The sequence below is a fragment of the Phyllostomus discolor genome, chromosome 1 (genome assembly GCF_004126475.2).
Source record: "Phyllostomus discolor isolate MPI-MPIP mPhyDis1 chromosome 1, mPhyDis1.pri.v3, whole genome shotgun sequence".
Taxonomy (NCBI): Eukaryota; Metazoa; Chordata; class Mammalia; order Chiroptera; family Phyllostomidae; genus Phyllostomus; species Phyllostomus discolor.
Window position 1 is genome coordinate 73,019,525 of NC_040903.2, and position 23,034 is coordinate 73,042,558.

Consider the following 23,034-nt stretch of genomic DNA (forward strand, 5'->3'; position numbering starts at 1 on the left):
CAGAACACCATGTATTACCAGGACAGCTCGGGCTGCCGCCTCAGCCCATTCCAAGTTGACCCGCCCATGATTGGCTGTTCAGGATTGTGATGAATCACTAGAGTTTATGAAGCAGGACTTGCCAGCATGCCCTCAGAGAAAAAGAAACACTAGAATTTCCCTATAAAATCATTCAGTTCAACCAGCTTTGTTGTCTTGGTCAAGCAGAGCTTGAGGTTTGAAGTTTTAAGGCTGATAGAGCCACAGTAACTGGGGCTTTTTAAATGCCTGTCTTGAGAAAGGCAGCAGCTGCAGTCAGTAATACCTCCACTGAAACCCATGGATGGCACTGCTGGTTCTAGATGGCGTGTGAACCAACTAGAATGGACACAGTCGTGCCTGATACAGACATGCTTCAGATGCTTCTCACCCCTCCCATGATGCTGTCCACCTCAGGCCCACTGTGGGCCCTGCAATGCAGTAGTCTTTGTCACATTGTGCTTTTTTAATATCTTGGTCTGAGACCCTAGCTCCCTTGTGGGTTCTGTGAGGTGGCTGACTGGTCATTCAGAGGGGATTTAAGAAGCACCTCTGTAGGTGAAAGTGTACTGAGTTGGAGGTGGGTGGCATGAGTTCCTGGTGGCAGCAGTTAGGATTGATTTTGACCTTCTCTCTGGAAACTGAGTTGATAAAAAGGGATGAGATCTCATTCCAAGCCCCTGGATGTTCAGTGCCTGCTCTCCACAAACCACAACCTTCCTCTTCTCTCTGGCTTTGGCTGCTGGCCTTACATGTGGAAGTGTCAGTGGAAACTAATGCAATAGAATAAGATTAAGACTGAATTTTTCTTTCCCTTCCCACCTGCCAGTTCTAGGTTTAAACAAAGATTGGGGGCAGGGGGGAGTGTTACGATTGAGGTAAGGAATAATGTCAAAATTTATTAATAATCAACTCTATGCCTGGCACTACACTAGATGGTTCTTTTATCTAATTTAATTCTCACAGATATCCAAGAGTTAGTGATAGTTCTGTTATTCGCATTTTACAGATTAAAAAACCGAGAGAGGTAAAGCAACAGGCCTAGAAGACACCCAGCTCATGGAGGAAGGGATTGTAACTCAGAAGTCAACGAAGTCCTTCCCTGGCCCACAACTTGAAAGTATAACAATTGGATATTTGATACTTTCAAGTCAGATCTTCCTCTGCGGCTGCATTTCCATCTTGGATTTGATTTGTACACATCTCCTAATGTTGCCACTGTCTAAGCTGTGCAATAAGAAAGGGAAAAGAAAGCAAAAAAAAAATATCAGCAGTTTTTTTGCTTCTGAGTTCTAGTCCCAACTCCCCTCTTTGTTGCTACGTGTTCATGAGGTCTTTGAATTAAAGTATCCCAAACCTCACTTTTCTCAGGCTTTAGTCTATATAAATGGGAACAGATGTTGAAAGGAATAATGGAGTATTTTAAAGCTTAATAAATTGAAATGTGATTTTTTTATCTGTATAAGGGGCCAAAACAAGTCATACTGCAATCATAACCAATCTAGCAACAAAGATATATCACCCTTGATACAGGACGGAGTCTGAGCCGTCCAGAAGCTCACAACAGCCAAGAACCAGGAAGAACAGTGGGTAAGAAGGTACTGAGTGCTGTAGCACAGAGGAGAGGGTGCTGAACTGGGCCCTGAAGGATGGACGAGTGAGGAGGAGAGGGGAGTTCTTAGGAAAAAACCCTGGCCTTGTCTTTTTTTTTTTTTTTTTTTAACAAAACAAATCCTGAGCCTCATCACCTTTTTTTTTTCAGATCCTCAAGGTCATTCCTATCTCTCTTTTCTAACCTTGCCATATTCCTGTGAAATAGGGCAAATGTAGCTGTTAGCCTCCAAAGAGCATGGGGAGACGAAGCAATTAGGTCACGCAAAGGTTTATATCCAACGTTAGAGATAAGACAAGAAAGAACACATTCCACTTAACTCAGGTAGATAGTTACACTAATTTGCCATGAACATTTTGGGTAGCTTTCTTAAGAAAAAGGGAAAATAAGCCCCCCCCCCCTTAATGGACTTCGTGTGAATTAGCATCAAAAGCAAATTTAAATAAAAAGTCATTTGGGATTTTTAAAAAACCTCTATCATGAGTTAAAAATGGCTAGAGAGTTGAACCATATTACAGGGAAAAAATAAATTTCCTGTGCTCAAAACCTTAATGTATTTCAACCTCCACGTCACTTTAATAACTTGGTTACATAATTGCTGTAGGGAAAAATAGGCTAACACATTGTCATCTGAGGAGCGTGGTAGGTTTGATTTTTCAGCCATTCATCCCCACAAGGAAATGATGGCCAGCTATATGACAAAAGTCTAGTGATGAATCGGAAAATTAAATGACATGTTCCCAGTGTCCATCAACTCTGTGGCAGAATCAAAAGCAGAGTCCAACAGGTGTGGTTCTTAAATCTTATAATCTTTTTCATGGAGTATGAAAATAGCATTTGCCTTAAAGAGTCTGGTCTGCACACACTGTATCAGATGACTTCTAATCCTTGTAACCAAAAGCTCTCTGATGGGGCTCTGTCATCATTGTGGGTAAAGTAGATTCCTGTATTTTGTTTTACAGAACCCCAGGTTTTTGCTTAATCCCTACTTTAATTCATTTGTTCAGGGAAAGGAGTGATATTCCAGCAAATGGGGCTGTCAAACCTGCAGAAATTTCCTCTCAAGTTGAGATTTTGATTCTTGCCAAGGTCCGTCTCCGGCAACCCCACCCTCGGGCTAAAACTTCCATGTCTTTTGCTTTTACCCCCACCTGTTGCTGCTTTCTCTCTGGACCCAGGGTTAGCTCTGCTACTGTATCCACCCAGCTGTTGCCACTCAGCTGTCCTCAGTCCTCAAGCAGTCAACACGTGACAGTAAGATGAGCACCTTGGGCCAATTGGGAGAAAGATTTTTGTGGGGGTGGGAGTGTTGAAGGGTAGATTGCCAAGAACTAAAAACCTCATTCTGATAAGTATAAATTTTGTTCCTGCCGCCAGGCTGGCACCAGATAAGGGTACCTGGTATAGTCTGACAAATCTCGGCATCTTCAAGAGGCCACTGAAACATTCCTTCAGAGGCTATTTTCCTGAGTGCCTTTGTGTACAAATCACCATGCTGGACAGACGGGCCTTTTTCACCTCCCCATCTTTTCTCCATTCTTCTCCTTCCCAATTTTCACATCCAATTCACTCACTTCATGGGACACAGTTTTACATCCTCCCCCTGCCCCCCCTGGTAATGGCTGGAAGGCAGCCCGACTCCAGAGACAGCTGCTCCTAGGTCAGAAAGCAGCCTTGGACAAAGCAAAGGCAAACTTTATTTCTCTGACAGATAAGCAACCAACAAGTCACTTCACTTTTGTAGTCACCTGCCTTTTCAGACAAGCAGCTGTAGAGGGAAGCTTCTGGCATTTTCTGGCTTCCCTTTGAGAGAGGGAAAAGAGGGAAGAGGAGAAAGAAAGAGAAAGCTGAGGGTGAGGGAAACAAAGAAGTCAGCAGCAGTGTAATGGAGAAAGAAGGAAAAAGGAAAGGCAAATTAGAAGGGGAAGTGATGAGCTGGTTGGGCTCTGGCTCTGACAGATCCATAGCGTTAACCTTTCATCCTCTTGGAATGGAAGCTTCTGGAAACTCTAGAGGGGCACCTCATTTCCGAGCTCGAAGGTATGTACGCAGAGAACAATCTTCAGTTTGAGGGCCTCTTCAGAAGGGAGATAAATTCACCATTATGTATTTTTGCTCTATTAAAAACAGATTCAGAAAAATACAAGATTGCAAAAAGCCAGTAGCAGCTGTTCTCAAGGGAAAGTGACTACTTAAAATTCCCATAAAGTGTAAAATATGAGTTTAATAATGATTTCATCTTTATTGGCATTTAATTTCACTTAAGTCGTTTTAAGACTGTGATAAAAATCTCCATTCCAGAAGCTTTCAAAGTGGGTGGGGGAATAATAAGGTGATCATTTTAAACTTATGATTGGTGATTTAAGCACTTATATTTTTTAGGCAATATTTTATGGAGCTAAGAAGATATATATTTGCAATGTATCACTTAAAGGTCTGGCTTTTTGCTGTTGTTGTTTTGTTTTTTTGCAAGTTGCTAATGAAACTGGGTAAGCCAAGAACAAACACATGGCCACAAAGTCAGATACTCTCTTAGGTACTTAAAATTCATGTGGATTCCAAATTTATTGGCTGGAAATGATGGGAAATCCCCTTATAGGGCCTGCAGTTCTTGCTGCAAATGGCGCTGAGCACAGTGGGCTTGAAAACAAAAAACAAACATCTATGTTAATAAAATTTGATGTGAAAATGTGATAGGGGAAAGATGTTTTGGATTCTACTTTGTAAAGATGTGCCAGAAGTGAGGGGGGAAACCCCTTTGTGAAGGTGGCTTTTCGACTTGACAGAGCAGTGCTACTTCATCTATAGTTGCATAGCTGATGGTCTGCTTTTAAAGAGATTGTGATGCATAAGGTTATGTGAGGGAGCACTTTTTTAAAAATGGAGATTTGTCATAAAATATACAAGGTCGCCTGGAGGAGAAAATCGTTTGGTTACAAACATCAATTGTTATCTACCAGGCACCAGTCTCTAAGTTATAGAAGACAGTGCAAAGGTGCGGGTAGGGCCGTGGTTGAGGAGCTGCATTCCGGTTCATGGATTGAGCAGGGCGACAGAAATAGGATTGTTTGATTTCAAGCAGTGTGTACTCTATGTACAAATGCATTTATTAGCACTCTGTTTCCACTGAGGTTTTTTCTTTTTCTTTTTTTAAATGCCAGTGATAATTCAGAGCTCAAACAATCACCATTGGTCAAAACTCCATTAGAGATGAGGAATGAGAGGAAAAGGGGTTTGCTGAAACAGCACAATGCACCCGATTGCCTTGGAAGGCCTCGTATAAAAATGAGGTCATTCAGAAACTTTCCCTTGAAGTGCTTCCAATTCTTGAATTGCCTTTTGTTTGGGAAATGAATAGCAAGTTGATTAAAAAAAAGGAGACAATTAGTGAAGGTAGGGGGATGGGTTGAGGGATGAGCTTGAGGTTTTTCTACAGTGAAGCTAAAACTATGAGGAAGCCTGGTCCTACATGGTGTCATCGACCAGGTTGTGTCCGCAGGAGGAGCCTGCTGATGGCCCCATCCTCTTTCACTGCTGGTGATAAGATCCTTGGCTATAAAATAGCTTCATTGAACCCAAGTGCTCAACAGTGGCCCAGTGAAGCTGTCTGCCAAATAACTCAAACTGCCAAAACATGATACCTGATGGTTCATTACTACATGAACATTTTAAAAAGGGGTCCCACTGAGTTGCTTTCAGATTTTTACTTATTTTTTTGCCTTCTGTCAAAGCAGTTAAATGAGAAATTTAAGCTTTTCATCAGGTGTTTTTGGTTGGGTGTTTTTGTTTTCATTTTTAAGCTCAAGAGCTTTTGAAATTTGTATTTTTGAAAATGGCTAATGTACATGTGCTTACATCATGGAAACAAAACCCTTGGGGGTGTGTATTTGTTTCTCTCTGGTACCTACATCAAGTGCTTATGCGGTTACTACATAGTTTGGCTGCCAAACTATTTAAACTCAACCATACCTCATAAGCTTTCCTTGGTGCATGTCGTCACTGTATCCCACTTAAGAGTGATCTTTTATATTTGACACTAGTCTTGCTTCTAACTTTAAATGGTGAAGCAAATGTGCTTTGAAAACTCTGGTACACTCTAGTTGTTAAATAAGGCAATAACCTATGCACTTGTAATTCTTTCTCTATGACCTACTTACACACTACTTCACCCTCCTTATAGTATGATTAAAAGCTGCTTTGAATCCACGATGGCCTCCAGGGATTGGTGGCGAGAATTTAACAAACTGCTGAGAAGGCTTAAGTCAGTAAGAGGGCTTCCCTACAGCTTCGCCTAACTAATTCACATGCAATTAAAAGGAGAATAAAAATTTCAGAAGTGTACATGTTAATGAAGCCTTTTCTATCTCATAGAATGTTGATATAGATGGCGCTTTATTCCATAGCTGATTTAAAAACATTTTTTCCTTTTGATGAATGCAGCTATGCTCTGCCTCTGTTGTGGGCACTGGTTCTGTTCGTTCGTTTAAAAATACATTTGTTATATAGTCAGCTCGTTATATACATTTGGGATTTATGTAAATAATGTGTGGAAAACCAAAACTGTCAAGGTTTGTCTCATTTATCCAGCCAATAATTAAAATTATTGAAAGACCAACAAAATTTTTACAATTTCAAATGTAACCTGTAGTAGCTGGGGTAGGGAATAAATGTAACCCAGTATTAGGAAAAGCTTGGGCATTTTGGATACAAGAATTCATTTATTGCATGCTTTTCAATTCCTTATGAACCTAGACCTGGTTTTTCAAGTGAAGTTTAGGCCTAGTCCTACATTAACTGTCTTGGAATTAGAATTATCCTGGTCAAAAGCCAGATATATTGTTCAGCCAAAGAAGGAAATCAAGTGAATTATGTATGTTTGGCCTTAATTGAATACTCCAGGCCTGTTAACTCCATATTGCTCAATGCATCAAGCCTGGATTTAAAATTGGTATGTGAATTTAAAATTGGTATATAAATATTTTCCTTCAGAACCTCTAAAGCTGGTCAGTTCTCATCACACAAGAATTGGTGAGATTTTTTTCCCTCCATATTGTGGTGTTTGATACATTTAACACAGGTGATACATTTAACTACACGTGACTGAGTTGTTTAACCCCCTGGCTACTGTGATTACCAAGAGCCAAACTATTAATATTAATGTCTGCTCTGCAATTTATGTTTAGAATGGGAAATAGGCCATGAAGTAGTCTTACATACATGTGACATTGTGAAAAGTTTGGTTTCATCCAAATAACCAAATAAAACAATATGGAGAATGCTAAATTAGTATGCCACCATATAAATTACTTATCTTTTAAGAATTTGGGCAAATCACCTGGGAAAATCCAACTCATTTTGTATTTTTTGTAAGCATTCTGTCATTCACAATTCCTATCAGGAAATCAGTCACAAATCTTAAATGGTAATTTAAGCTTCATGGTCATTATAGGCTTAACACTCTTTAATGAAGTCACTGTTGATTTTTAATCATTGTATTACATACTTGGAAATGACAAATTTGTGATTTCTTTTTAAAAGAAAATGATTTATTACTGTTTCTTATTTTCAGTCCCTTATACTTAGTGTTTTCAAGATGATACAAAAGTAAACATATAACTGTGCAGAGATTGATTCATCTTTCTCTTTAAAGCTCTGAGATAAGTCCCTAAATTTCACTTGGGCCATTTTTTGATATGTTTACTTTGGCTAAACCACGAATCCTATTTCAGTTATTATGATTAGTCCATACACTAGCAAACATGTTACACTGAGAGCATTTAAACAAACAATTGAGATGATTCCACCCTGGTGTCTTTGGGAGCTTGGGTTTGACTGAGAGGTGAACTAGGCTTTGGCCACACACTGGCACGAAACCTAGCAGCGGTTCTCCTCGTGCCAGGCGCGGTGGAAATGGGGAATTGGGAGGAACAGTGCAGACTCATTGCGGTGAGCGTTTCTAGACGCTCTGGACCCTGGGAAAAGTCGGACTAATTTTAAACCCAGTGAGCAAGGCAGCCCCAGCGGCTGCCTCGGGCAGGTCCCTCCCCCGGGCGAGCCAGCAGGGGTTAAACTGCGGCGCGCGGGCGCGCAGCTCCGCCTCCGCTCGCCGCACCTGGCGCTCCGCTGATCTTGGCCTCGGCGCTAGATTTCGGAGGGTACTGGCGGAGTGAGGGAGGGGGAGAGAATGTGACAAGTGCCGGCTCCGGCGGCCGCCCCGGGGAGGCCGCGCGCACCTGTCCCTGCCAGTCTCGCCGCCCGCGGCCGCTCGGACGCGCGCACCGCCCCCCGCCCCCCTAACACCGCCCGCCCTCCGAGCGCCGCGTGCGCTGCGAACATGACTTCTGCCTTCAAGCTGGATTTCCTCCCGGACATGATGGTCGAGGGCCGCCTGCTAGTTCCCGACCGAATGTGAGTGGGGCCCTGGGGGCACGTGTAGCCGAGCGGGCGCTCTACTTGCGGCCCCCGGCCGGGCAGCCTCTGCCAAATCGCTTTCTTGGATCCCCGAGGAGGGCGAGGCAAGCTCGGCGGCTCCTCCGCCCCGGGAACGCGGGTGGCGGCTCCGAACCAGCCGCCTCCCCAGGGCTTTCGAGCTCGCGCTGGGCGCGGGGAGGAGGGAGAGTGTCCTGACCTGCCGAGCGGCGCCAGGACCGGAGGACGGAGCGCGGGGACTGGGGTCCGGAATCGGGTAGGGGACCGGCGAGCCAGGCCTGCGGACGTGAGCCCGGACCGAGTGAGGACCGGTCAGCGGGGCGCGGCGTCCCGGGGTGGAGTACGCGCGTGCACGCTCATGTCATTGGAAATGTGGGGCTGTTGGAGCTTTGTTGGGTCATTTAAAGATCCCTTCTTACCAAATTATCCGCTCATCCGACTTTGCATTTGCGAAGATTCCTTTTCTGTAGTGGGAGAGTGGAAGGAGAGAAGAAGAAAGAAAAAGGGGTAGTGGTGGCAGAGCATAATTATAAAGCATTACAATAGCCAGGTGTGCTCTGTGGCAGAAATTAGTGGTAATTTTTACGTAATCATGGTGGTTTTGTCTGATATACAGCCTATAATTTAATAATTAATGTGCTTCTGGTAGTTTTACATGTTGTAAAACTAGGGTAGAGTTTATTGGGAGAAGTAGAGAGCTGGGGTTCCTGAAGAAAGTATGCCTCTTTTTTATCTGGCTGGTTCGTTTTGGTAGTGCCTGAACTGGCAAAAGAAACTTTGTCCTCTCAGTGGGATCTATCTGTATGCGTGTTCTGAAAAGAAAACCTGAAGAGAGGAAAGGGATTGCCAGAAGTGGGTGTGAAAGGTCTGTGTCCATTTTAGACTTGGAATATGTGAAATTGTCAATTTTCAGGCAAGAATGTTTATAGTGAATCTAGGCTACGATTAATCTAGGGAAAAAGGACTGCTATCCTTGGTAAGAGTCCACCTAAAATGTTTCCTATTCTGCACACTGTAAGACTTAACATCCATATTCTTTCTGTCACGTTACTGTACTCTTACAAATTTTCATGCCATTCCGAGCTTTATGATCCATTTCCCTGGCAACTAACTTCCCCCAAGGTGTTAGACTATTTTTCTTGTATGTTAAATGTTATGAGTTGAGAGATTCTTGAGAAACTCCACAGTGGGCAATTATTTGAGCCCCTAAGAATTTTTTTTTAATGGAAGAGAAAGATGATAGAATTAAATGGGAATTGTCCTTTCAGTGGATATTAACTCGCAATCAGGTTCGTTATCTCAACTAAGATAATCAGATAACATGAATTAAAATATTGAATTTGCTTTTGGCACTTTTCTCGGAGAAATTAATCTTGGTTAGTAACAGTTCCATGATACTGGTTTTAAAATGTTTCTATCTTGTCCCCCTTAAATATATATGTATAGATATATAATACATGTTTTCACATTAGCTATTGAAAATTTTGTGTTTTCTCCTCTCCAGAGGAATGTTGGGGCTGAACTGAAGAATTGGCTTGGCCATGATTTGAATTTATGGTCACCTGCTATGTAAGTGACCATGACATATGTAGCTAATGAATGTTCTCTGGATTTAAAGTGTTACTGGCCTCCGAAAAGGTGCTGTCTTTTGCCAGTTAAATTATGAATGTTTATTTGTTCTTTTCATTAGGTGGATGTAGGTGGCTTGTTCAAACTGTTTGCTCTGAATAGAGTCTGTGTATTTTAGACCCGGAATATCCATAGGAACCCAAATGTCACTTCTACCCCACTTATCTTCCAGATGTTAGTTATTCCCAGATGATGTCCTTTGGAGTCAAACTTAAATTGTTTTCAGTGTTTGCCAATTATTGTTTAATTGACCTTTTTAAAGAAGAGGAAAACTAGAGGATTCGTAAATAATAATCTTATTATTTGTCTCCTTATCCCTGAGAATATGGTAGTATGATTTCCGAATAAAAAGTTTACAATGAACCAACATTAGAGACTAAGTGGGGAATAGAGAGGTGTGTGGGAGGGCATACGACCAACTGAAAATACCTGAAACCCACCTGGCAGTGTATTTTATCACCATGTTTAAACCATTGAAAAGATAGCTGTGTGGATTCGATGTTTTCCAAACTGGTTGTCAAGGAACGGTATGATGCCCTTTGCATTAAATTTCTGTGGGCTAGATATTGGCCTGTTCCTGAAAGGAACTTAAATAAAGCATAGGGGCTTTTCTGGTGCTGGTTTTTTTAAAGCAGTAGGATGTATTTTCAATGTCATTTTCCCAGGAGAATATATTGGATAAATTTGTAAGATATAATATGATTGAGTCCTCAAGGCAGATGCACAAATAGCTTTGCAGATGAATTATTATGCTTCACAGCCCCACCAGCCATCCAGTGTTTAAAAAGCCCAGCTCACTGAATGCTCTATAGTGTGAATAGAATTATTAGGACATGGGCTTCTAAGTCTTGGGGTTTTAAATATTCATAAATAAAACTGCAACTGGAAATGGACCTTTTAAATCATCTTAACTATTAATGTTTTGTTATCTTTGTGTCACTATAGAATATCATTTACAACAAAGTATGGTGAAACAAAGTAGGAACTGATGATTTTAAGAAATCTGTTTTAAAGTGGGGTAGCTGGTTTTGGATTGGTGTTGGGGGGATGTTTCCTCCTTTGTCTCATCTTTTTAATTATCAGATATGCACTTAGGGTTTTTAAGTGTTTTTTAAATTTTTAAACAAAAAATATAAGAAATAACTTGGAAATGAGAAATTACAAGTGGAAAAATCTATAAATAACAATTGTAAAAGTATTAGCTCACATTGGTGATGTTAAAATAAGATGATAAGAAGAAGCTACCAAGAAATTAAAATGAAATCTTTTTTTTTTTTACCCACAGTTGGTAAGTAACCTTATTGAAAATGAGAAAAGTTATTTTGAGTGCAAATTCATCAACGTGGTGAATTTCCCTTCTGTTTATCAAGTCCTCCCAAGTTAGGATGACTGGAAATATCCATCAGTGTCTAATTGAGCTGAAAGTTGGTTCTAGGGATATCATTGTTCAAGTTGAAAGGGGTGTTGGAGAGCGTCTCATAAGACCTAGTTTTACAGACTAAGAAATTATCAGAGGGGCCATGTGACCAGTCTAAGAAGGCAGCATAATTATTGCCTTCCCCCTTCCTCCCCTAATTTGACAAAACCATGAGTCATTGATTGAATGCCTACTGTGTCTCAAGACACTTTATTTATAGTCTCTAATCTTCACAGTAGATCTGTAGGGTGGTTATTATACCCATTTTACAGGTGATCCTTAAATCAGTTACATGCTGGCCTGTGTCACAGAGGCGGGAAACAAGAAAGCGGTGATTGGCTTGTGTATGAGTATGTTATATAAATGTATGTTCACATGTTAATGGGAAAGAAGAGAGATCTCTGAACTAAATATGACTTAGATTTTTTTTGGTCAGAAAAGCAAAATGGTGCCACATGGGAACGGTTGAGCTTTATAGGAAATACATACCACCTTTTCAGACTTAACTCTCTAATTTGGTTCAAACTGAGTCTGTTACTCTGTAGTTTGATTCAAATTTACACTGTTATTTCATATTTCAGTTAATTAAGGAGAATATATTTTAATTAAAAATATTTTTGGTTTACAAAGGACCAGCAAAATGAAAGTCAAAAGCAGTGGGTCCTTTTTTTTTTTAAAGATGGTATTTAAAATGTTCTTGGAAAATTCCATTACAAATAATAAAGAACAGAGATAACAGATTTACCACCTGATTCTGTGATGGTCATAAGAAATGATTCAAATGAGGAGACTTTAAGAGAAAGGGCTATATACATGTTTCTTTAAGGATATTTTAAAGATGTATTTTCAGGTGTGATTTCTCAGTTAGCACTGAATATTTTAGTGTTAGCTGCTTCCTAAGACCCAAAACTCATCCTACATTGGCATTTAGAACACTGAAGTTATCTGTGATCTGGATTAGAGGTATTATTTTATTGTTAGGTCTTGCTATATAATTGTAATTTGCTGGATTGAGATTACTTTGGCTTCTGTTGAGGAGAGGCAGTGAACTGGGGTGAGGGGGGCCAGAACCTAGCAAAACAAGATAAAAAAGAGAGGATGTTCAGATGTGAACGTAGTAATTAAGATTTCATGTGATCATTTAGAAGGCTTTTCTCCTCGGTATTCCCCACCCAGCAGCAGTAATGAATGACATTGCATTTGGCTTCTGATAAAAGACTGCAGAAAGCATCCCTCCTGCCCCGTCGGGGGGGTTTTTTGTTGTTGTTTTTTAACGCAAATCCCCAAACTTTGCTTTCACTTCACCCCTTAACTTGTGGTTTTATTTCTGACAAGCTAACACTCATTCACTTCTTATAAAAACACAGATAATGTTTTGGCATACGAAATAATCCGATAAACTTTCAGACAACCGGCACACACATGATCTAGGTATTGTGTCAAAATCTGGGTGGAGTTTTTTGTAGAGGCTTAAATGTAGACTTGGGAGACCAAATATCAGCGGGGGTCTGATGTCATGGTAGTGAATTAAAAACAAACCTCACAACTGCCAAACAACACTATAAACATCCTTTACCATACTTGCATGTCAGTGAAAACTTTCGTATTTTCAGCGTGTTGCAATGAGCTGAATTAATATCATTCATGTGTGGCATTTCTGGTGCCGAACTTGACCCAAAATTAGTCTGTACTTCCTACACACAGTGTTAATACCAGAGGGTTGTTTTTTCAGGGGAAGGTCCTGTTTTGTGTTTTGTTTGTGCATTAGGACAATGGAGTCAGCTATTTCTCGGTGTAATATTTGTTCTAGGAAAGTGCAGAAGGGAGTGTTGGGAAGGTCCTAATGATTTCCAGTCCATCGGCACCTGCACGTGCCATGCCCTCTTGTCTGTGCCCACTGTGAGGGAGGGGCCGCAATCTAGCGAAGCCAGCAGCAGCCGTGTGCTACTTGTGTAGCAGTGCAGAAAATGTATTTTTATTTTTCCTTAAGAAAAAGCTCTTGCTCAATCTAAGAGAAATGGAGCTGTGCACTCCTGGAAAGACCTTTGAGGGAAACAAAAACCAATTAGCGCAGTAAATGTGATACTCTCAGGTAATTGTCAAATAATTATTCCCCTTCAGCGTCATCACTGTTTAATTGTGCCATCCAATATTCTCCTGCTCTGAATGTGGATGTGAAGGCACGGCAACTTTGCTCCCCTCCTGGGATTTCCTTTTTCATTTACTGAGAGCCTTATATTCCTTCTAAAGGACTTTTAAAAGAAAGGGGGAAACACTGAGGGAGATTTTGAGCCACTTCCCATTTGTCCTAAATCACAACAGAAAGTGATTACTCCAACTAGCTTTATCGAAATGCAATTCCAGTTATGCAGTTGAAGTGCCGGTGAGCATGTTTGGGATTTACACTGTCTCTGCGACACCCGCTCTGTGCACAGTCTGTTTTACGGAGTGCGTGCTGTACGTTATGTTCCGATACTGAGACCGATGCTTTCAAATCAGCTGATAATTTAAAGTGGAGTGCTAATAAACATGTAATCATATGGCTTTCAGAATGACAAATGGGTATAAATTCCATTTTTGGCTAAATTTTAATTACTCCTTGGAATGAATGTCAGAGCCAACTTGCCAGCAAATTATTAGAAGCATTCCCCCTCCCCCCCCCCCCCCCAAAAAATGTATGTAAGTTAAGTTTAGGCTGCATTTAGACTAAAACAGCATTTCAATTTATTATTTTGGATTTTTCTAACAGACTAACATGGCCTCTTCCGTAAAGTCAGCTTTTAAATAATCTGAAGAGATCTCAGTTTAAATGCGCGGTGGGTCATACAGACAGATGGACCAGTACGTAGGATTCCTGTGATGGTAACAGTGTTTTAAAATGAGGTTCATGGGAGGTTTTGATTTTAAGCCTTAACAATGAAAGAAGTCAAGGAGGTTTTTCTTTTCAATGAAACTGTTTGTGGCTCTCTCTGTCATAACCACAGAAATAAATTCTCACGACGCACCAGCTAGCTGCTTTGTCCAACATTTATAGGCTCAAACGGGACTGAAGGTTTCCTGCTCTCCCAAATGATGGTGTTGATTCACTCCTTAGAGAGAATGCAATTAATTTCAGCTGATTTGATTAACATTTTGACATAACTGTTGCATAACTTAGAATGTTTTTAAAGTACCGTAATAATGAATACTTCTTCGACTTCCACAGCAGGATCCAAAATTCTGTGATCTTATATTGAAAGGCCTACTTCCCATGCTTTTTCTAAAGAAAGTTCATAGCTTGACTTAGGCTCATTAAATTTTAAGGTGGTATTTTAATCCTTTTCCATGAATCATGTCTTCATTTCTTAGCCTCCCCCTGTAGCAGTAGAGTTGTACCACATTTATCTGACACAAAATCATTTGGTCCTGTAGCCTAGAAAAGAAGAATGTTTTGTTACTCATCTGGCTGTGGTCAATAGGCATAAATATGTGTCTGCGTGTTTCTGTACACACACACATGAATACACATGTATTCATGTATGTGGGAAAACATTGGGCATAATTCTTTACCTTCTTGAAATATTTTACATTTAATGGTCTTTGGCTATAAAAGTTACAAAATTCTTGCACAATGTAACAGGTGTTTACAGACTTTGTTACCTTTGTAACTGAAAAGTTAAAGATTCAGAAAAGTTTAACAACTTGACCAAAGATATACTTCAAATTAGTGATATAGCAGAAATCAGACTCAGGACTATTTTTTTTTTATTTTATTTACTGATTTAGGGGAGTGGGGGAAGAGAAAGAGGAGAAACACTGATTTGTTGTTCCACTTATTTATGTCTTCATTTGTTGCTTTTTGTATGTGCCCTGACGGGGCATTGAACCCGCATCCTTGGCTTATCAGGACAGTGCGCTAACTGACTGAGCTACCTGGCCAGGGCTTTAGGACTATGTTTTGATTCTTTGGTCCAGAACCTCAGAGTAGCTTCTGTTGAAAGTGTGAAAAGAAGTTTACTCTGATGATCCTGTCAAACCTGATTGGGTGACAAGCTGAGGCCTGCAGCTGGGGGCCCTTCTGTGTCTCACTCGCAGCTGAGATGATGCTACTGGCCTGATCTTTTAGGTTTAGCGTAAGAACAAAGAAAGACTCTTCACAGGAAAATTTAGACAGTAGACCCTAAATTGATATTTTCTTGGGTAGACACAGCTGGTCCTAGCCAGACCAAATTCCTGGCTGCCGGCACATTTTATGGGATCCATATATATTATCCCATCACTTCCTGTCGCTGTTAAAAGGAGTCTTTGATTCTGTGATTGTGCCAAATGGGCATCCAGTGCATAGATGGAACCTCTTAAAAAGGCTGAAGTTGCAGGAGGTTGGTGGGACTGTCGGGGTAGATGGGTGTAAACCAGTTTAAACATGTGCACTCACTCTCACACCCAGTTGTTTCTTTCTCTTTGCATCTCCAGAGGGAGCCATTGGGGGTCATACGAGAGAACACATACAGGTTGAAATTTGACCTATCATTTTTTCCTTGAAAGCTCTTAGAGGAATAATAAAAGGGGAAAATGCTATGAAAAAGCTGAAGGAAGGACAGCTTTTGGCATAGAGGATGCATGTCTGTGTTGTCACGCTGCTGCTGCTGCTGCTGCTGCTGCTGCTCCCCTGCTGGTTCTTTGTGCCCTAACCTGGATTCCTTTAGGTCACGAACAGCATAGCTGGTTTTGAAGTTGTCTTTCTGCCTTTTTTATATTTTCCTGATCTGTATCTTTTCCATCTTCTTAATCTCTAAGATTAAGTGGGCTTCTCTAGGCCCATTTTATTATCCGTTCCTGAGCAGTTTTCTAAATTTCAAGAGAAGAGGCTACATCTGTACACAACACAGTTCTGAGAACTGGAGCCTCGAGAGGAGAGGAGGGCGGTATCAGAACAGCTCGGTCATCACTGGTAGTAAATTCCACTGGCACAGCTGTGTGTTTCTGTGCATAAAACTGTATTTGACTTCTTCCTACATTATGGAAGGGGTGTTGCATTTTCTGGGTGAATGTAAGTGTAGCGTATTTCAGAATGATTAACTTTATGGATGTCATTGTTGTGGCCAGCTATATTTGGCTCTGCTGCAGCTGTGTTTGCATTCTCAAAATTGTCACCAGAAGGCCTCCAACTGCAATTATTCCCTTCAGTGCATGCTGGTAGCATCTTTCCCCGTGACTCCCATTGTCCACCCAGCCATCTTTCCCGGCGTCAGGATCTAAAGGCAGCACACAAATCCTTTGAGAAGCCCGAATGCTGGCCAACGCTATGGCAGCTCTCTCTCAAAGGGATTTCTTAATATGAAGTCATTTTTATTTTACATTGTTATGTTCCTTGTCAGGATTATTCTCTCTTTTCACAAAGAACCCGTATTTTCCTGACTTTTTTCCCCCCTCCTTTTCTCTTACTCTTAGATGTCAAAAAATCACTTGAAACATCTACTGATGGGCGGTACATCTTCGTTTTCTGTATGGCTAGGGCACTCAGCACATGTCTTTACTTCTGATTCTTAGAAGTGCCTTACAAAACCTCATATGGATATGAGGTTGAGGCGAAGCTTTGCTGCTGAGCACCTGCCACAGAACTTCTCAGGCAGAATTTAGGAAACGTTTTATTTCCTTCATTCAGAAATCATTTTAAGTCAGTGGGCTCTAAGTTGGGTGGGTTGTCATTCTTGGTTAGAAATCACTTCCTCTTGGGCTGTTTCTGCGTGTCAAGGACATTCGCCCTGCCTTGGGGTCTGCTCGTGTGCCGCAGAACGGAGTCACTAGGAACATCGCTCTGGCTGGGGCGTCCAACCTTTTGGCATCTCTGGGCCACACTGGAAGAAGAAGAGTTGTCTGGGCCACACATTAAATACATTGCAACACATAATCACAAAAAGTCCTCAAAATGTTTTAAATTAATTTATAATTTTGTGTTGGGCCACGTTCACAACCATCCTGGGCTGCATGCAGCCTTCGGGCCACCGGTTGGACGCCCCTGCATCTAGGGTCTTTCCAGCAAAGGGTTGGAAGCTAGTTCTTCGAGTCTGAGCGTCTTTGCTAAGCAGCAGCCTCATGTATTCTCCTGGCTTGTCTTCTGATTTGTTCCATGTCCCCTTCAGGTCTCAAGTGACTTGTCAAGATTCCCCATCTAGAAAATAAGGATAATAGGATACGCTTCTTACCTGTCCCACAGCGCAGTTGTAAAGCTAATACTGGGAAAGGAATGACAACCTAAATATTTTATAGCTTCACGGTACTTAAAACTGACCACAGGTTCATCTTCATTGCCTGGGAGAATCAAATACAGTGGAACTTCATTACAGCTGGCCAGCTAATGTTTCCTCCCCCAGAACATTCATGCTTTATAGTCTCAGCCGAAGACCCATAAAGCCATATTGCCCTATATAAAGTTTCAGAAAATGCTTCCCACCCAGGACAACATTAAGAAGATGGATTTTCTTTTTCTCTCCTCTTTCTGCATGATGATTGAGAAATAAAATGCAGTTCCTGGGCCAGCAACTGTGAACTTGTAGTCAGACTTTCCCTTCTGGAATGGGGTGAAGCAAAAAGCAGTACCTCCCTCCAATATCCCCATATGCATGTTCTGAAAAAGCCCATCTCTAACCTGCTGAAATAGATGAGAATTAGCCACATGATATGAAGGCTGGTTCTCACATAAAGGGACTCCTAACCCTGCAGAAACTCATCCTTTAAGAAAACAAGATAATTTTGATGGTATGAATATGGAGGGGGTAATATTGTAGATCCTGCCACCTCATGGCCTCACTGGGTGCTCAGGTCACAAAATGCCTGGAGAAAAGAGGAGGAGGAGGAGAGTCTCTGAAGGAGCAAACTGTTAGGAGAAAGAATCATTGACTTTTGTCTTAAGAGGTGGCTATAGGGTGTAGATATAGGGTGTATATCCAGGTGGTGCCCAGCTGCAGGATGCATCAGAATTATTCTGTTCTTGCACTTTAATAAGCAGACACTATTTCTGCTGACATGGCTGATAGGGTCCTTGAAATGTAAGAGACCAGAGCCACTATAGCTAGTGTGAAGATTTGCTTCTCATGTTACAAGTTGCTTGGTTTATTAAGATCAGACATTGATGAGGTTCAGTTGGGAAGCCTGATCTGAGCCCGTTGGTTGAGGGACTTCCTCTGCATCGGGCCAGGGGAACACTCAGCATGGGCTCTGGCCAAGAGAGGGATGTCGACACTGAGACACTCTCCAGGCTGTGACTGTGACCTCCAAAGTTGAGGATCCCTGCCTCACGCAACAGACCGCTTTGCATGGGGGGAACTGAGGCCGTCCCTGAAGGCAGTGGGGACTTAAGCGGAGTCAGAGGTGATGGCTGTGTCCAAGATCACTGGGAAAGGAAACCCGGTGAAATCTGGCAAAGTCGGCCACATCTTTGGTCTGCCACACAGATACTACAGGTGTTTCTATACAAGTTAATTAGCATTTCATGATCATATTTTGTCTTCTCAGTGTCAAAGAAGACTAACTTTACGGGCGGCCTTGCAGCTGGGCCCGGACTCTGTGTCAGCTGTTAGCAGAAGTGACTGAGATGGGACTCGCAGCCGCAGAGGGCGTGCGGAGGCCTTTATCTTGCCTCTAACTATGTCTTGTTTTCAGGTCTATTCAGAACGTGAGACTTTTGATCTAAATTGATTTCTAGATGTCTGTTCAATAAAATGATGTATACCCAGAAGCTAAAAAAGGTTTTCTGGCATCAGCAAAGCTGTAATTCATTGACAGCTGAATATTTTGTGTGTGTGTGTTTCTCCTAATTCTGATTACTAACCCTTCAAAGGATGCTGCCTTCCTGTGGGTACATTTTCTGGAATACTTTATAATGTTACTTGTTCATACCATGAACATACCGTGGTATGTTCTTGATTTAGAACATACCATGGACAGCCACTGGGCTAAAGGATTTATATAAGTGATGGATGATTTTCAGGAACACTTTGCAAGGCAAGTATTGTGTCATTCCTGTTTCACAGGTGGGGAGCTTGAATTCTAGAAGGTGCTGGTACTGAAAGTTTGAGCCTGTGCCTGTCTCTCTCTCTCTCTGTCAGTTTGTAAAGCCCAAGGTTGTGGTTTGGCCTAGGAGTTGCTTATAAGTCTTGTGAGGGATTTTCAGATCATTTTATGACCACAAACAGGTTGGATTTGTAGATATGTTGGTGCATTGGCAGTTGAATATGTGGATTTGAGTGTGAAATACAGTTTCTTAGCTCTGCCCTAATAACCTGCTTTTTCTGTGCTCTTTCACATAAAGTACTTGTTCATGATTTTAGTTCATAGCCAGACCAATTGCTGAGTCCAGAAGGCCAGAGTGTTGTAAGAGATGTCAATAGAATGGGGCATCAGCAATGTGATGTCAGGATCTCCTAACTGCCTGAGGCAGATTCTCACTGCAGAGATAAGGAGGCAATTAACATCGAATGTTAAGGTGAATCCCAGTTCTTCATTTAAGATAACTATGTGTTTCATGAAGGGGTTTCTTTTGAGGATTTTGTGAGAAACCTGACATTTCTTCCCATTTACTGCCCACGACCTAATGTTCACACCTGATTTAGGTGAACACTTGGCCTTTCTCAGGGGCCCTCTCTGTAGCCCGTAGCCTTCTTGTGAACTAGAAAAGGGCTGGCTTTCAGGTGGCGTTCCATCCCCATTGTTCCCCTCGATGGGTGACTTGATGCAGCATCCTTTTTGGAGTTACATGCACTTCTGCCTCTTTCTTCATAAGAGGGCCAAATAAGTAGGCAGTAGAACAAGTGACTCTCAGCAAGGTGACAGATGGGCTCTAGATGATCATCAGTGGGGACCAACCCAGTTATGGTACCCGGTCCATTTCGAGTGTCAGTGCACATTCAACCTCTCCATAGCTGTTTGCTTAAGTGCTTAAACATTTGATAGGATTCTGGGTTTTCAGCAAATCATAGGTATTTGTTTCATGTGTAGACACCCAATGTAAAGAAAGAGATGCTAGAAAAGTTAGAGTAGAATATACTCATGGGCTGCCCTCACCGGCAAACCATTCTGCACCCCATATGAGCTTGCCAAAATGCCTTTAGTTTTGTTAGGAGACAAACGTCATAACTTAAGAGAATGTGATTTGAGTGGAGTTTTCATGCCCTATGTGCCTATTGTATTCTTGCTACTAATGCTGACATTATCTATAATACATCTTCAAGTGACTAAAAATTGCAGGCTTTGTTGAACAAAAATACAGCCAAGGAATGTATATCCACTCCATCCTCACTATAAGGTTTCCAGAAATCATACTATAAGGCCCAATACCATGTCTCTCACCTGCGTGATACAAACTCCATTCTCCGATGTTTGAACTCTTTGCTCAAGACCTGGGTTCTCGGTGAGTATAGAATTGGAGAAAGATGCTATTCCTCTTCGTCTGCTCCATCGTCAAGTCGGTCACAGTGGTAACTCCTCTCACAAACCCTCTGTTTTCAGGATGTAAACCAGGAAACCACAGATTGATTGAGATCCGAGCATGATGGGCCAAGTTGAGGGAGCTGGTTGTGATCCAGACACGGTTGCTGTCCTGGGGCAGGTACTCTTGTGCCCCTGTGATGTCGTACTGCCTTTACGATCCCTTGCCTCCCACCTAGGGTGGGATTAAAAAAAAAAAAAAGATTGATCCTGTGGGAACTACTGTGAGATGGACTCTTCCCTTGGTCTTAAGTTCTGGCTAAGGGACAAGAAAACTATCCTGGCCAATTTTGCTCTTCCAGACACAAGATAAGATTCTGTTTTTAATTTCAGTGAGAGCTTAAACCACTTGGAATTTAAAAAAAAAATAAAGAGAAAGAACCTGACATTACACCTTAATGTTTTGCTCATCATTTAAAGTCCTGGAAGCCCATGCAATAGAAGATGCTCCTTGGATTTGGATGGAAAGTGAGTTGGGGAAGAAGTGGTGATGACATTGTCGCTGTCGTTCTGTTTCTGAGGTGTTAAATTTGTCATACGCGAAGGTTCACATTGTTACAACTCACTCTCCTGGACCTAGTACAGTTCAACTCTTTGAAAAACTAAGGAAATATCATTGGGAAGGTTTAAGTTAAAATAGAAGCAGAACCTTGCTTGACTGAGGTTGCTTAGAAGACCCACAAACCGTCTTGGATTCTACGGAGTCCAGCACGGACAAGTAGGACAAACACATTAGCAAACAAAAAAATGTGGACCATAATATAATTGTGAACTGGTGAAATTGATTTAGGTGTATACCTAATTACTTTTTAGTTACTTTTTCTAACATAAATGTAGTTGGGTTTTTGACAGACCGCTTTGTACTGAACTATGAAATTTACCGACTATATTCAGTATTTGCAGCATTCATAGACAACTAGATAACTTTAGGGGTCTGTGTGATGCAGGCAAGCAACAAGGGTTGTTTGGGGTCTCTTTCCATTTTTTAAAATGTAAATGGATTGTTGGAGCTTTTGAAACAAGGCCTCTGCAGTGAAAATTCTGAGACATAGCCAGTCTCCATAACAGAATTGCCCAGTGGTGAGATAGAAATAAATGAGGGCAATTCAATTTGTGTGTTTCATGCATTCCCTCTGTGAATCGCCATTACCAATACTCTCTCTCATGTTCAGGGCACTTTTTTTTTTTTGACAGGTTATGTGTTTATGTTTCTAAGTGCCTGGTATTTGATGGCTTGGATTCTTAACCAATCAGCAACTCGCGTTAAGAAATGTAATTAGCCAAGAAGCAAAGTAAATTAACGTTTGAGGTTATCTAATTCTTGGGTTTCTTGTTTGCCTCTTCAATAGCAAATTGATTCCACCTTGGTGTAATAAATACAGCTCAAGTTTGAGGCACATGGCAGTTGTACAGTTTGAAACACAGATTCAATAGTTAGAATTAAGTCGGACAGTTGAGGAGTTTAGGATTTATGAGTCACAACTGACCTGTTATTTGGCTGCATTGATTCATTGTTCTGTCGTCGTGTGGAAACCACCTAAATGTTTTCTGCACTGAAATCCATGGTCCTTTTTTCCACTCTTATGTGCCTGCCGGTGACCAAGAGTTACACTTGCGTTAAGTGTTATTCTCAACGTAAACATTTAAAGTGTCATGATGTACAGGTTGCTGCCTGTGCTGGGTGCTACAAAATTTTATCAAGTGTTAACAAAATAGTTCTTACTTTCGCTTAAACATTTGTTACTCTGAACTTTAGTCCGTCACTGTTGACTATTTTTTCTTTGAGGAAACAGGTTTAAAGTGAAGGATCTGCCTGTTGTGTTGTTTCGGGCTATGTAGGGTTAATAAAGTGTTTTCTTGTTCTTGGAACAAAAATGTAATTGTCCATCTCTCTGAAGACCTTCATTCCTCATCCCATACATTTGATGAAGAGAACATTTATTACAGTATGGCCTCATACATTTTTTTGACATATCTAGATCCTTCCTACATTCCTTAAAATAATATTTCATGTGTTCTTCTTTACTGAGAACACAGTGGAGGAAGCATAGTCTCTTGGTGGACACGTGTGTAGACATTAACACTTTGACAGTCTCGACCATTTGGACTGTAAAATCCAGGTAGCTCGAGCGAGGAGAAAAATCAACATTAATCAAAATCGGTAATATTATAGTTCTTTCACATCTAAAAAGCTACAAGAGAAACAGTGCCCTAATCCAGTGGGTCAGATTGGACCTGGTGTGATCCACAGACTTAATTGTGCAAGCAAAGAAATCTATTGGGTTGGCCAAAAAGTCTGTTTAGTTTTTCTGTAAAATAAGACACATTTTTCATTTTCACCAATAACTTTGTTGATTTGGACATTTTGAATATATCCGCTATCTCCTGCTATTGGCTTCTAGTGAGTAGAGGCTAAGGGTGCTGCTAAACATCTTCCAATGCATAAGACAGCCCCACAGCAAAA

General features: G+C 41.3%; 1 protein-coding gene across 12 annotated transcripts in view; it reads left to right on the forward strand.

Annotated features, from left to right (window-relative positions):
* The window catches only part of CELF2 (CUGBP Elav-like family member 2), a 501,843-nt gene that overhangs the window by 198,114 nt on the left and 280,695 nt on the right, over window positions 1-23,034 (forward strand). Inside the window, exon 1 of one of the 12 annotated variants that reach the window (XM_036024609.1) lies at window positions 6,213-8,038. The exons of 8 other annotated variants lie outside the window; for them this stretch is intronic. In XM_036024609.1, the coding sequence (XP_035880502.1) occupies window positions 7,965-8,038 (74 nt within the window). In that variant the 5' untranslated portion in view covers window positions 6,213-7,964. Of the gene's footprint in view, window positions 1-6,212; window positions 8,039-23,034 lie in introns of those variants that run through there. 3 more of the 12 variants (XM_028507272.2, XM_036024615.1, XM_036024632.1) reach the window with 3 other exon arrangements.